Source organism: Amphiura filiformis, chromosome 18 (genome assembly GCF_039555335.1).
Source record: "Amphiura filiformis chromosome 18, Afil_fr2py, whole genome shotgun sequence".
NCBI classification, from domain to species: Eukaryota; Metazoa; Echinodermata; class Ophiuroidea; order Amphilepidida; family Amphiuridae; genus Amphiura; species Amphiura filiformis.
In genome coordinates, this window is record NC_092645.1 from 3,953,283 (window position 1) to 3,969,866 (window position 16,584).

At 38.0% G+C, this 16,584-nt stretch overlaps 1 protein-coding gene across 1 annotated transcript; it reads right to left on the reverse strand.

The window, feature by feature from the left end:
* Positions 1-3,779: 3,779 nt before the first annotated feature.
* LOC140139685 (uncharacterized) lies at positions 3,780-5,264 on the reverse strand. The gene has a single exon (XM_072161387.1). It carries the CDS (start codon positions 5,262-5,264, stop codon positions 3,780-3,782), a length of 1,485 nt encoding a protein of 494 aa, XP_072017488.1.
* Positions 5,265-16,584: the final 11,320 nt, after the last annotated feature.

Consider the following 16,584-nt stretch of genomic DNA (forward strand, 5'->3'; position numbering starts at 1 on the left):
CCACTCTTACCGCGAAGATATTGGGCCAATCCAGGGCCCATAAGCAAATAATCTTGGTACAATATTGGCATACAAATGGATGCCAATGAATTACCAACAGAAAACAATATTGGTTAGACATTGGCCCAGTATTCGATATTGAGACATGAGTGGCCCAATATTGGCCAATTTAAATATTGCCAATATTGGGCCAATCCAGGGCCCTTGGGCAAAACATCTTGGTACAATATTGTATATAATAATGGGCCAATATAATTTTAATATTGGACCAATCCCGGCCCAAGATTGTAATGGTGTCTGGGATGTATCAAGCAATACTGTTACTGAAGCCGTCAAGCGCGGCTGGGTAAAAAGACAGAAACAATTTGAAAACTTACGCCAATAACCGATCCCAAAATTGGCAATAAAATCCCAGTAAGATGAATTGTCTTGGCAATATATCATCCCGATGTCTCCTAAATCGGCACAACCAAGCCAAAATCCTTCGAATAGAGTTGGGAAACCGAGATCGTGATATAACAACAATCCTAGATTAAACACTTCGTACACTGTCAGAATTTCCATACAGTCATTTGCTACAGACAAGAACGATTCGGCATGTGCGTATTGGCATAACATACTAGCAAATGTCCAATCAAGGTCATAATGTTGATCATGCAGATAATGCAGATAACAGGATGAGTTGTAAGAATGTGTTTCAACTAAGAAAGACAAGAAATATTGGACATCGGTATTTTGAAAAATCAAAACATTGAAATAGGCAAATTAGTTTTAATTTAACGAAGTAAAGAATGTATTAACATTTTTGTAACATTAGGAGCAAGTAATGTTCTTAAAAATAGGATCAAGTTATGCAATCTGTAATGCGTCGCTGGGCGGGAAAAACCTCATATGTAATTCCAAAGGTCAAATGCAAAACCTCATATGTAACAAGTAGGCCCATATTACAAAACCTCATAATTATGTGCAAGTTTGCTCAAATTCTATTTTTGTGTGTCAATTTGAAGAAAATGTTTCACTTTTAACTGTAAAGTGCATAAGTGTCTGTAAATAACCAAAAGAGCAATACCATGTTTTATGTAAATCCTGTTAATTGTTAATCGTTTTTGCGTCTCACACAAAATTGTTACATATGTGACCGTACACCACGAATGAGCCGTAAATGTCCTCAATTGTATTCTGAGTTACAGTGTAAAATGGGCATGAAGGTCGTATTCATAGGTATTTCAATTTGGTGTTACGTGTATCTCATTAAATGAGGTACACGTAACACCAAATTGAGGTACCTATGAATACGACCTTCATGCCCATTTTACACTGTAACTCAGAATACAATTGAGGACATTTACGGCTCATTCGTGGTGTACGGTCACATATGAGGTTTTGTACTTGGGGCCCACATTTTACTTATGAGGTATTGCATTTGACCTTTGGAATTACATATGAGATTTTTCCCGCCCAGCGACGAATGATATGTCGTATTTCTTTTCTTGAAATCCCTGTGATCAGAAAAATATTATTTGGTGTATCTGTCAACAAGATTAGAGCATTTTTAATTTTCCCCTGTATGACCCTTCGTGACCTCTAGCCGGCACATCGGTCAAACCCAAAATGCGGCATCCACGTTTAAATTATACAGCTTTCATCACTAAGTATACATTATTGTACTACATTTGTACAACTGTACTATAACTAACAAAATATTATGCATACCATACGTAAAACAATATAATATTTCATCTTCTTGATCGAGACATGTATTGTACCCATCACATTGCTGGTTGAGGCCCCAATGATCCCAATAATAACACACCATGCCCTTGTCACATTCACGAAGCAGCCTCTGAAAAGAACACCCTGATACGCAAACGCAAACAATTTTCAACAACGTTTCATGAGATTTTTTTTAAAATCAGACTACAATAATACTTGCTCATTTCGCTTATCGGGAGCACTTTCGAGGAACATCCTTGTCATCAGCCCATGTTGTTAGCTCTTTTGTTTCTAGAATATGGCTATAGACGAATCTGATCAGATGACGTTACACTATAGGTGACGTCACTGAAGTTACATACATACATACATACATACATACAAAAGTACATTTAATATAGCGCTGTTACATCAAGATCAAAGCGCAGTATGAACCGGTGAAAACGGCAATAAGAGAAAATGGCAAACATAATATACAAAACAAGCAAAAACATTATTCATCATTTGGATACAAGTGTGTTTTCAGACATTTTTTGAACTTGGAGAGTGTGTCACAGTTTCTGATTTCAGCTGGTAAGTTGTTCCAGATGTGCGGAGCGATATATGTAAAAGTCCGGTTATGAGCAGATATGAGTGTTTTAATAGGAGTGCGTTCGGATAGCCGGGTGATGTCAGAAGCTGAACGAAGACTAGCTCGTAGCGGCTGGTACAGAGTCAGGCAAGATGCTAAATAGTCAGGCGCAGCTCCATGGAGGCACTTATAGACGAGTACAATGATCTTAAATGTTATACGGTCTTTGACAGGTAGCCAGTGCAGTTGTTGTAAGCACGGCGTGGCATGGTCAAATTTCAGCGCACCACAAATTAACTTCGCAGACCAGTTTTGTATGCGTTGGAGCCGTTTGATGTCCGTTTTGTTGGAGCCAAGCAATAAAGCATTGCCATAATCGAGTCTTGACAGAACTAGAGCCCGGATGACAGAGTGACAAGAATCAAAGTCAAGATATTTGCGAATGCGCGATATATTTCTGAGTTGATAGTTGAGACTGGTGCAGAGACTTGTGATATGAGAAGACATTGTCATTGAAGTGTCAAAGACAACTCCCAGATTACGGACATTCTCAGAAGGTGTTATTGTCTTACCACAAACTTGCAAGGATACAGGAGGCATCTTGCACTTGAGATGTTCAGGAACAGCAACAAAAACTCTGTCTTCTCTTCATTAAGCTTGAGCATGTTCTTCGTCATCCATGACTTAATGTCAAAAATGCACGACGAGAGCTGCGAGAGTGAAGTTGTGATGGATTGTGGGACACATGGATTGAATGGCAAATACAGTTGTATATCATCAGCATACATATGGAATTGCAGTCTGTGCTGCCGTACTATGCGACCAATGGGAACAGAGTAGATGGTGAATGACTGTGGGCCCACGATCGACCCCTGAGGTAGGCCATACTTCAATACATGAGAGTTGGAGAACACCCCATCAATACAAACACATGATGTTCTCTCCGACAGGTAAGATTTATACCATTCCAGCGCAGTCCCTGTTACACCGATGTCATGATGAAGGCGATCAAGCAAGATTGAGTGGCTCACAGTGTCAAACGCTGCGCTTAAGTCCAAAAGGACTAGGAATACACCTCTGCGCTGAGAAACATGCTGCATGATGTCGTCTTTAACTTTCAGCAGGGCCGACTCAGTACTGTGTGAAGTCCTGTAAGCCGACTGTAAGGGTTCACGTAGATTTTCTCTGGTCATGTAATCATTGATGTTATTGACAGCATGTTTTTCGATGACTTTCGACACAAATGGTATGTTTGATACTGGGCGATAGTTTCTTAACTCGTTGGGGTCCAGCGATTGTTTTTTGATAATAGGAGCAACAACAGCGTGCTTCAATGAGGATGGGAACACTCCAGAGCTGAGAGATGTATTGACAACCTCGGTGATCATTGGAACAAACATTGATGGGTTTTGTTTTATGAACCATGTTGGCAACGGGTCCAGAAGACAAGTTTTTGATGGTGCTTTGTTGATATGTGCTAAGATTTCTTCTTCACTCACTGGGTTGAATGAAAACTACAATCAACAGGTGATGACGGAGCTACATCACTAGCAACATTGGCATTCTCAAGTTCTTTTTCAATGCCTTGGTAGATTATGTTGACTTTATCAGTAAAGAAGGTGGCAAAGTCATTACTGAGATCTTGTGCAGATTCATGTGCAGGCAGTATTTTTGTGCCTTTACCGAGGAGGGAATTTACTTTCTTGAACATTGTCTTAGAGTCAGCTTGTTCAAATTCAGACCTGTAATGCTCCTTTTTGGCTGTGTCTATCATTTCATTAACCATCTTTCTTTGGTCAATGTAGATCTGACGGTGAATTTCAAGGCCGGTTGTCCTCCATTTACGCTCATATTTGCGGCGGAGGCGACGGGCAACATGGATGTCAGTATTGTACCAAGGCTGATGTGGTCTATTGGTACGAGATCGGACAGTGGTAGGAGCATGCTTATCAAGAGTGTTCTTTATGGTGTTATTGTAGAGTTCAACAAGATCATTGACAGTGTCACTTTGAGAATCAAAGTCAGAGATAAGATCATCATGGAAGGATTTGAGATCAATATCTTTGAAATTGCGTGTAACAAACTCGGTTTTCTGATATTTTGGCTTTGACATCGCGATTAAGCAATAAACAACATGATGGTCGGAAAGCATTGATTCTTGGATGCAGTCCTTGATGAGATTGTCTTCAGGACGTGAGATAACAAGATCCAATGTATTCCCAGATCGATGTGTTGGGAATGTAATGTGTTGCTCAAAACCTGAAATGCCGAGTGTAGTCATAAAATTGGTCACATCTGATTTTGTCGGGTTATTAACATGTATGTTGAAGTCACCCACCAATACAACTTTACGGTTGAGAGTGTTCACAAAGCCTCCAATGAAAGTATCAAATTCATCCAAGAAAGTGGATGTTTTGAAGCCATTGACTGGGGATGGATAGGGCCTGTACACAGCAATGAAATACACGCTTTTACTTATGTTGGTAAAGCATGCGTGCTCAAAGGTGGTGAAGTGATGCCCCGTAGGAATGAGCTGTAATTTCAGGTTATCTTTAAATAAAGCCCCAATACCTCCACCATAGTTTTCTGAATTGCGTGGTACACTTATGAAGGAGTAACCTGCAGGCGTTAGATCTGCTATGACGACGGGATCGGACTCATTTAACCATGTTTCCGTGAGAATCGTGAAGTCAATGTCGTGCTCAAGCATAAAGTCCAAATACATTGTGACTTTGTTGCGGATGGACCGTGCATTCCAAACGCAGAAGGATAGATTATGATTTGCGTCAATGGAAGCAGAATGTGATGAGTTTGATTGTAACACAGAATGTACAGTAGCTGGTAATTTCTTCTTTTTTCCCCTTCTGGTTGGCTTGTGTGAATTAATACCAAGTGACTTGATATTATTCCAAACGGCTTGATCAAGTCTAGTAGAGTTACCACTATTACATGATAAGATATCACTCCTACTATAACACATTGTGATTGTCCTGTAGCTAATTAGTCCATCAATAGGATGAGTACTCTGAAGTGGATTAATCTGATCAATACATGGGTTCAGTGTACAGTCAAGAGGATTAGACTGATCAATCCATAGGTATCCAATTGAAATAAATGACACCACAAGCAATGATATCCAAACACTGTGTATAAATATGGTGGCCATGGGAGGATGATGTAGAAAAACAAGTTGGACAATTCCTGTCCCTGGTCTTGCTGGGTTTGATCATTTTTGGTTGCATTTTCAACAATCTTGTTTCAGCGATGCAACCTTACTTATCCGTTTCGGTGGGTTACAGCAGAGACGAGGCGCCAAAATTATGCGCCAAAATTACCTAAATTAGGTAAATTTTTGGCTTTTCTCCATCAATTTTGAAACAATATAGTATGTTAATGAAAAGTAATAATCCTACAGTCTACTTTTAAATAGTCCTTTGATATACTTCTAAACACAACACCCGGAAAAACCTTACCTCTTTCAAGAGTCCGTTCGATTGTTAAGTAGAATCCAGAAAACGTGCCAAAATGATCTGATGTATAAAGTACCCACATCGAAGGACCTTCTATGAAAAGTAGATGTGGTGCATACTTGTGATGACTCGAATATTTATATAACCAAGTTTGGTTCGAGATAGTTGAAGCGTTACCCACAACTAAAACATCGTACTCTTCAAACTTTAAACTACGACCAGTTGTAATTAGAAAGTGACCTTCGTCTTTAGATGAAAACCTCCAAGTACAGTAAACGTTATTTGGGTAGCGCAATGGAAAGTGAGGAGAATTGATGACGGAAATACTAGAGATGTGTAACTCTTCGTTCCTTGCTCTGCAAGTCACTATAAATTGACACATTTTGTTATCACAGACAACTATAGACATGGTTTACGTATTGCTGGGTTATTTGGGCGATTGTGCGGACCGTGTGTTCATACAGACCTTAATGCCTGCGTACATATATCATGACTTTTTTACTTTCTCGTGGTGAAATTAGTGTCGTTGCATGAATACGTAAACTCTCGATTTTAACGCGCGGAGACGTATCAAAGATGCAAATTACAATCTCTTTTTATGGCCGATCTCACAAGCAATTTTGTTTACTTTTACGCTGTTTAAACATGTTACCCCTCCTAGAGGCTCATAATTATTGTTCAGTCCCTAACGTACCTTTATCGCAGTGCTCCTCATCCGAGCCATCAGAACACGATGGATATCCATCACATACTAACTTCCAATCCATACAAAGACTGTTACACTCAAACAGGGTTTCACAGTTGATGACTGAAATAAAACATAATGTATTGTCATATCTTCACATTATTACAATTTATGTACAAAATTATAAATTACATGTACAACGAATGAATGTAAGAATACAATGTGTCTTTCAGTTTCTTACTGGTGAGATTTAAGCTTCATTGCAAGGTAACAGCAGGTAGGAGTGCAAGTGCGTGGGGTGAGCAATACCAGCTGCTTTTTATCAGTCAACATTTATGGTACTGATACTAGCCAACGAAAAAAAGGTTCTAGTAAAGGCATGGTAGAAAAAGCCACTACCACCAGGTGATAGATACGACGTACACTCGTGGGAGTAAATGCATTGGTGGATGTAGATTTTAAAGTGGTGCTATTTCTTGTTACACTCTAAGATATGTAAAATGCCAAATTTGCGTAAAATGTGCTATTTCTTGTCACACTCTTAATATGTAAAATGCCAGATTTGCGTAAAATGTTCACAAGTTTGCTTCTAAATAATTATTTGTTTAATGAATTAGATGGAAGCAATATTTAACTGCTCACTTTAAAATATGTAATATAGGCATATTACTGCACAAATTATCCATTATCCAAATAAATGGGGGCTAAACAAGGAATTAGTTGTAAAATATACCTGCCCAGCAAACACAAAAACGTTTTAAAAACGTTTTAAATAAGTTATATTTTGGCTTTTGGTTTAGGTAAAAACGTTTTAATAACATTCAAATGTCGGGTTATATAAAGGTCATGATAACGTTTTAAAACGTTTTGTATGAAAACACACCACAACAATATTTTTAAATGTTTTCAAAAAATGTTATTGCAAACTATTTTTGCAAACATTTTTGCCAAATATTGTGTCAATACTTAGAAAACATTATGTTAAAATATTTGAACCCAGCAAACACAGAAATGTTCTTAAAATGTTTTTTTCACAACCTTTTAATAACATTTAAATGTCGGGTTATATAAAGGTCATGAAAACGTTTTTAAAACGTTATTGAAAATAGTTTGGGCAAACATTTTTCGCAAAATATTTTTCAACCCCAAAATAACATTCTGTTTAGAATGTTTTGTATCAAGTTTTCAAGAATGTTTTTGGAATGTTATTAAAACGTTTTTATACCCTTTATATAACCCGACATTTAAACGTTTTCTGCAAAACATTTTTGTTTGCTGAGCAGTAGATTATCAAAAAATGTTTCTTAAGGTTATGAAAACGTTTTATACTCTTAATATGCCCTTTATATAACCCGACATTTAAACGTTTTCTGACAACCTTTTATAACCTTTCGCGAATGACGTCGAAAACGTTTTGTGTTTGCTGGGAAAATATACCTGTACAATAGTTTATTAATTAAGGTATTAAAGATTTTTTACAGTGTAAGGTAAAGGAGACAATCCTGTATAAACAGTGATCGGAGTGCCCATCTCTCTTTCATTGGCGATTGGGCCAGACTCCTCTATGTAATGTTGCTATAGGGGGATCGCTACACCTCCTCTACAGCGAGTCTGTTACCTTCCCAGCATTTAAGAATGCGGGTACCCATTTAAACACCTGGATGGAGAGGAGTAATCGAGATAAAGTGCCTTACTCAAGGGCAAAACACGATGGCGTCGAACCTACAACCTTCCGATTATAAGTCAGTGCCCGTTCCGCTAGGCCACCGTGCAACAGTGTAAAATGTGTAAAAAATACCCAAATAGTGCCATGCTCCTCATTGTTTTGGAGTAAAAAGATATTAAAGAAAAGTTGATTATACCTAACCTTTGTCAACAGCTTCGATTTGGAATTTAACTCCACTTGCAGTAGGATAAGCATCGACCTCTATATCTGCATGAAACGTTAATAACATTGACACTGACATTGGATTGGGAGTTTGAAATAAGATCCATATTTCTGATTCCATTATTATCATTGTATCATTAACATCTATTGGTATGTCCGAAGTACCTATATCTGCTATTTTGTTCTTATCGTCAAAATCAATACCGGAACCAATGGTAAAAGAAGCACCCAATGTTATGTTGAAATCTAGAAAGGTTACTCGGAATGATCCGTCGTGACTAGAGGTCACGACCCACTCTCTGTCGGCGTGTGTCTCTTTAGGGTTGTTGTGAGATGACAATTCAACAAGATCTCCTTTATTTAACGTAATATGCTGAACGTAGAAATAATCTATGAAAGTAATGTACGGCAGTAAGTTGCTAATATTTTAACCATTCCATTCATTAATCAGATCTGGCTAATTTTGGGGGAAAAGTGTGTTAGGCGGCGAAAGCAGTGGGACGAGGGGGGGGGGGGGCACGTCACACTATTTTTTTCATGGGGTAAGGGGGTGATAGAGTTACGCAATCTAATGTTCAGATATCGGTAGGCCTATATTTTTTAGAGAAAAGAATGGTATAGCTATATATTTTACCTTTATGCAAATTAATTGCAAAGTTTTAGGTAAAAAGAAGCTATGTTTTGCTATGCAAAAAATGCGTATAGAGGTTGTAATATGGGTGGTTGTGAAGAAATTCCAACCAAAAGGCCATTAATTCCGTATAGGAAAAAAGACACTTGAGTTTCTCTATTTTTGAGAAACTATAGAAAGCTATCGTAGAACGCGTTTCGATTAATAGTGATCAAGATTTAGTTGATCTTTTTATTAATCTCATCAGCTACATTTTGCTCAGCTTAATCTTTAGATCACCTAGTGTTTTGGTATATTTGTTCACAGTAGAAACATAAATCTGCATAGCTATATAACTTTTTGACATTTGCAATTTGGTCCATTTTTAGTGACAGAGTTTTTCTCTAAAAATGGAAAATGCAATGTCTATTATGGCATTGTGTAGGCCTATGCTAATATTTAGTAGCAGAAATCATGTTCTACTATGAAAATTAAGCATGAGTGGTTTTGATTTCATTAAAATGGTTGTCTTTTCTTTATTAGAAAAGAGTAGACCTATTGCTAGGCCTACATATATCATGATAATGAAAATCTAGTTGGGTACAATAGGTATAAAGTTTGTATACGCATTTTTTGCATAGCAACACATAGCTTCTTTTTACCTAAAACTTTGCAATTAATTTGCATAAAGGTAAAATATATAGCTATACCATTCTTTTCTCTAAAAAAATATAGGCCTACCGATATCTGAACATTAGATTGCGTAACTCTATCACCCCCTTACTGCCCATAATAGAAGAAAAAAACTATAATTGTCTTGTTTATCTTTCTTTTTCCCCCGAAAAACACAGAAAAGTGTTTTGGGCCAAAATAGGGTAAAATTGCAAACCTGGCCCATTACTAGCGAAATTCACCTTCATTTTGGGATAAAATAGTCTGAAATTGCATTTGCTTTGCGCGTTTCGTGCGGTGCAGTGCAATGGGTATTCCATTTAAAATCCATACTACCCATGAAGATCTTCCACAGGTGGGGGGGTATGAAATTCAAATTTTCCCGGGGAGGGTACTCTACATACTAGGTGACGGGTATGTTCCACTGAGCACAAGTTAGGATTTCGACGTTGATATATATCTATACAAAGTCGAAGTTTCAGCCCAACATGATTTTAACGTAGAGATTGGTTGAAATCAATTTGAAACTTTAACGTTCATACAACGTTGAAATTTCAACCTGATTTCCACCAACAATGCACAAATTAAGGAGGTTGAACTCAGGTTGAAATTTCTACGTTGATACGACGTTGAGAATTCAACCTGATTTCAACTTTTTTTTTTTAATCTCCCGATATAAACCGGACTTCCGTCTTTCTCCTTTCAAATGATGATAAAATTGAGTATCCGACTGTGATATACTGTACAGACCACGGCTGCACAAGTGGCGGCCTCAGTGGCGTTAACTCCCAGTGAGCACAGGTTAGAAATTCGACGTTGTATTAACGTTTATTTCGTCGAAGTTTTAACCTAACCTGATTTCACCCTGAAGGTTGGTTGAAATCAGGTTGAAATTTTCTTTAACTTTTTTTAGATAAATTACTATTTTTGTCCAGCCGAGCACGGCCCGGACCTTGTATCTCTTCGATTCGGCGATATTGTCCAGCCGAGCACGGCCCGGACCTTGTATCTCTTCGATTCGGCGATATTGTCCAGCCGAGCAATGGCGCTATGTCCGACGTCTTTATGTCCGTTAAGATAATTGCCGGTCGCAGATAACCGGAAATGGTCTGTGACAAGCTGGAATCGTGTCGTAATATTCGAGCCAAATCGCGCAAAATGTTGTGTTTATTTACATTTGCAGCCATGATGATGAACGATCACGAAGGAAGAAAAGTATCACGCAGTAAGCTTAATTGAAAATTTCACTTGCTTTTTTTTGCGCGTGTGATTTGATTTAACCGGGAAGTGTTCTTCCAGCACCAAGGTGAACGGTCACAGTTATCTCCGACAGCCCAAGGGTGCTGTTGAAATGAAATTACTATTACCAGACACAACGTTATGACCGGACTTAACCCTGCTTGGCCTTGGCATTAAATCGTCGGACATAAGGCGTTAATTTGAAAATAAGTTCGATGTAGCGGGTGATACGGAGTACATCTAGTCTCGGAGTCCGTATCATCGCCCTCGCCTGACTCCTTGAGTTGATATTAGCTGTATCACCCTCAAATATCACCTAATAACTAATATTAGTTCACCCTCCTCAATTTTTGCATTGAAAGTTAGTTGACATCAAGATGGTTGAAATTTCAACGTTGTATCAGCATTGATACAAAGTCGAAATCCTAACCTGCGCCGGCCTCTGGCGCCACTACTTTTCGACGCATAATAGCTGTCAAATCCAAAGTTGATACCCCCGACAATAGCCATTCTATTTGTCTATCTGAAACTCGTCTGCCCTATGTTGAAGAATAAGGTTAAATCTTCATCAGAGAGTGTATGAAATTCAAATGGAGCTGCTTATATGTTCATTCTATTTGAAATTTAACGCCCCCCCCCCCATTTGGATATATTTCCAAAAGTCTTCCAAAAATGGAATAGCCAATTGCAATCACATTGTAACCGTGTCCGTACTTGGACAGGGTTGATGCATCATGTGTGTTACTGAGGTGGTGGGGTGGGGGTGTGGGCTGGGGTCGCGTACCGCAATCAATTTCATCTGACATGTGTGTGTGGTTGAGAGGAGGGTGAGGGTGTCACGTACCGCATTCAATCTCATCTGACATGTCCATGCAATGCGTGAAACTATCACAAACTTGATCATGGTCAAGGCAAATTATTCCGGTAGTAGATTCACATACAAATCCATCCGAACAAGACCCTGTAATAATGCAGAAAGAACAAGGGGTGTCTGCAATACGTTAAGCGTAATTTATCGAGCGCAGTACATACGTATACGTCAACATAATTGCACGTCAGTAGGGACTTCATAATCGTAGGTCTGTATGAGGTCGAAGGTCATTTTAATAGAGGCGAATATGGAGCTACATGCGGCAGTGACATTTTCTATGTTACGCATTGCGTGATCACTAATCAAAATTATGTATTTAACAGGAATAACTTTAGTCAATAAGGCCTAAAAAAGAAATTGTTTGATTGGCGTAACATAAAAAAAAATTAGGGTAGGTCGGTCGGCAATTTGTTTTTATTTATTTTTTTACACACATTTTAAGCTGTAAATTGCGTAAATTGGAACCTTTAAAAAAAAAATCAATTTCAATTTTTTTCATTAAAAAAAAAATTGCACAAATATAAGAAAAAAAGCCTAGGGTCGGGCCTATTTTGAGGGTCGGTTGGGTTACGCCAATCAAACATTTCCTTTTTAGGCCTAAGTCCATTATCCATTTTGTAGAGGGTTGTCAGTGTCCTAGTTTGCCGTTTTGACTGAAGAGCGTCCCAATCTAGCCCCTGAAGTAAATTCCTTTCTGACGGGTGTACACTTTCCTGCAGAACGTTTCTGCTTGACGTTGTATTCTCTCAAGGGTGTAGGGGTTCTTCTGCAAGTACTGGTCCAACGCAGCTGTTCCATATTCCAGGATAGCCCGAACCATATAAAAATGTTTTCTGAGGCTATGCAACCACGTGTCTGCAGAATTAGGATGTGAAAGTGACTCTCAACAATATACCGTCCAGATTTGCAGCTAAACTTGAAAGCCGCAAGCGCAAATGGAACAACAGTAACAATAAGTAAGACAATAGACTAAGAGGCGGCCACTGGGGCGCCATTCGTTTGATAATAATCACCTTTCATGCCTTGGAGGCCGCAGCTCGCACTCGCCTGCATTGTGTACATTTATATCACCGCATACAATGCATGGCTGTCAATACACCAGTTAAGTCCATGGATGAGTCGGATCATCTCAAATACATTTGGGGTAAAGGTTGGGCCAATCACAAATTAAAAACGTACTAGGCGCTATAGTGACGAAGGAACCGAGACTAGAATACCCCACCATCGGCTAGGTTGATAGGCATACGAGGAGTGAAAGCGATTACATGCGTACTCGTGCTCACGTGTGATCACCCTACATCCTACACGCACACGTACCCCACACATATACAAATATTTCATTTCATATTAAAATTTACCGTTTTGATATTCTTTCCTTAGCGAGATTTCCAACAGAAATCCAATATTCGATGTATCAAATTGATACACACTCGGGGGAACGACAACTCCAAAAACAACCCACATTCTAACACCAAATATCGAAGATTTGATATAAATATCTCGTGGGTGGTTATCTCGAATAGGCATTTTGAAGACAGCAAGTGCACCGTATATCGCACTTCTGAATGAAGGGAAATACCAGCACCAACTCCTAGGGCATCCTCTGGAGAAATCCTTGTTTCGATGAATTTAATTTGATAGATTCCTTCGTCTCCATGTATAAAGATGACACAACTTTGGATGTTTGCTGAATACGTGTAGTATCCTCTTGGGTAGTTCAACGATGTTATATTCACAGACGCATTTAGCTTTAACTCTATAAAGTCTTGACTACACATTTCTATCAACAAGAAAATAAAACCTATTTCAGTTGAAATTCATACAACCCCAATGGAATATATGGTCTCCTAAACAAGGGGTGTTGATTTCAATTAATGGAGTCACACATTCAGGTAACTCCATTTGAAATTCACACTCCCTGTGTGTAAGATTAAGAAAATTGCTGCAAAAAGTGGAAGTTTTCGCAATTTTGAGTTTTTACGGGGGGGGGGGTCTGACTGGGGGAACTTTCCCCCCATGGCCATACCCCCACCCGTTGCACCGCCACTGATTGTAGCTACACACGAGAGGCGAGATTTGCACACAGAAAAAAATAGAACCTCATAATAAATAAGTAAACTTTACCTCAGAACTATGTTATATTTACTACTACTAATTGGTAGTTCACAGCCTCTTGCGCATGGTAGTGAGCTTTAGCAAAAATTACATTGGTCATGTCATAGCGAGTGTGTAGAAGAACTCAAATATCATAGATACACTTTTGTAGGTCCTATGGTTCTTGAGTTATGTTGTAAAGAAGGCTGAAACTACAACACTTTTATAAAATGTACGTAACTCATTCATGAAAATAAATCAAGCACGATTTTAAAGTATATGATTAGTAGAATGAACTTTTGCTAAACATTAAAGTGTTATTTTTCAATAATTTATTGATTTAGATAATGAAAATCGATTTTTAGCTGCTTCGACAAACAATACCTCGTCTACCTTTAATAAAGATTTTACATAATCTAGTAAATACTACATAATTTTGAGGTAAATTTTGCTTAATTACTATGCATATTATGAGGGTCTATAAAATTTCTCTTTGTGATACAGAATCACTTGTCAACATCTGTCCTCAAAATTGGCAAAATGCATCAAAAAGGTTCCAGGATTCTTATTTTGGTAATCGCTTTATTCTGAGCCAAACGGGATTTTTGTTTAGTATTTAGATTTTTTACCACTTGCAAGCACTCTCTTTTTTCAAATTCACTTTCTTTTGTAAAGCTTACTTTCGATGGATTTCGTTTACATTTAGGATATAAAACGCTAACACATAAGAGAAATAAAGTTAATACAATATAATGGGAATACAGTTTGATCCGCTCGTAATCGGCGGGAATTGTTAGGCTTTTATCACTACGCGGAAAAGTAGACCCACATTAAAAGTGTCATAGTTGACCCGTCTGGTCTCTATTGTGCTTGTTAAAGAAAATAAACAACGTATTAGACTTGAAAGAATAATTTGAGATGTTTCTGGCAAGATGTCACAAGAGAATTCTAGAAATAAGATATAATAGATATTAATCCGCGATGCTATAAGGCCCGCCGATTACGAGCTGATCAAAGTCTAAGTGGTTCCTGATTTTTTATGACTTCCTCAACTTGGCAGCTTTCAGCGCTCCACACTTAGCGAAAAGCAAATTGGTTAAAATTTTCCATTTTCATCGGTGGTTCATATTTTGTGTTTATTTCTAACTAGCTGGAATAATATCACAGAAATGTATAAGCAAAATTGATCTAAAATACTGAAATAATATTAGTAAAAACTGGAATACTGAAATAACAAAAAAAAAAAAAAAAATTGGCAGATTACATTTATTCCATTTAGTTAGGACATGTGTAAACGTTACAAATATGAGATCAGATCGTACATTATGGCTTTAATTGAACACACGGAAGAATTATACTGTCATCAGTGCTTTGTTACCAAACTTTATGACTGAAAAATTAGTCAATAGCGAATCACCGCGCAATTGAAAGCGTTATTACTCTGAACTTACCAACAATATGACAGTCGGAATTACCTACAAATTAAGAAAAAAAGACAGGTTTAAAAAGTTCGCACATTTTAAAACCTTTACTCAAAGTGGATCAAAATAATTGAAAGGGAAGTAGTCCTTGTCGGGTTATACTCACGGTTATACTCAAAGAGGAGTAAAATGTTATCCAAGCATATGCACTAATCATGTTAATTGGGCTATTTCAGTTCCAATCAATACACCCATATGTAAACCATGAATGAATGGGAGAGTCGATTTGAAAACTACACACTCGGTGTGGGAGATTAAGGCCATTTCTCCCATGGGGTGTATGGATTTCAACTATTGTCTGTCCAATTATAATACGTTTACGGGACCTTTGGACGTCCAACCGATCGATTTGAACGTACCATTGGTCTGGAGAGGAGGCATCTCTGTAGACGATGACCTTCATCAAGTGAGGATCAGCCAAGCACGAAAAGTTTCTTGTTTAGCGTAACTAGCATATTATCTTATAAATATTTTTACCGTAGGCCTAATCACAATACAGACTTGCCTCAAGTGTATAATGTGCGAGTATGGATGATTTCTTTGATATTCTTCTTGATTTGATTAATATTATACCCATTTCTTTTCTTTTAATTCCTGTACATCATAGGCCTATAACTTGTATTAATGAAAATGTAGTCTAAAACAAAAGGGGATTTTCCTCCCCCTTTTCTTTTTCAAAGAAAGTTTTCAAGCTAATGTCACAGATATTTTATTGCCATGTTTAAAGATACGAAATACCTGTGTGATGGTTGATGGAGGCTCTGATATCACGAGGACAATTCACTATAATGGCATGGGAATACATTGGCGTTAAACATGTTTAATACACGCCTGCATTTGTAATGATTGTTGGGGAGTAAACACAATATTCTGTGTGCATGGCCTGAACTAAAGGTCGGTAGTGCAAATCTGTCTATTTATCCAGCGTTTAGAGAATGTGTACTCAACCGTTGCTGTCAAAAGACCTTTGATTCTGGATACTTGTCCGAGTATTCAATGACATTGTAGGCCTATCATATATGCCTACTGTGGATGCGGTGGCATATAGCATAATTCCCCAACTGAAGTATATAGAACATCATTAACAAACTTAAGTACTTCTCGGACCTAAAGATTATAAGAGATTATACACATGGATGGTGTTGTATTCATACTTGCATCTACCAGCATCTACTGCGATGTCGCCCAAAGCTAGCCTTTCGAATATGCTTCGTGTGACGTGTGTAAATAAACGAATTAGGTATGAAGCATGCGCGCAAGGTTAACATCGTCACACGTCTGCACATGTCC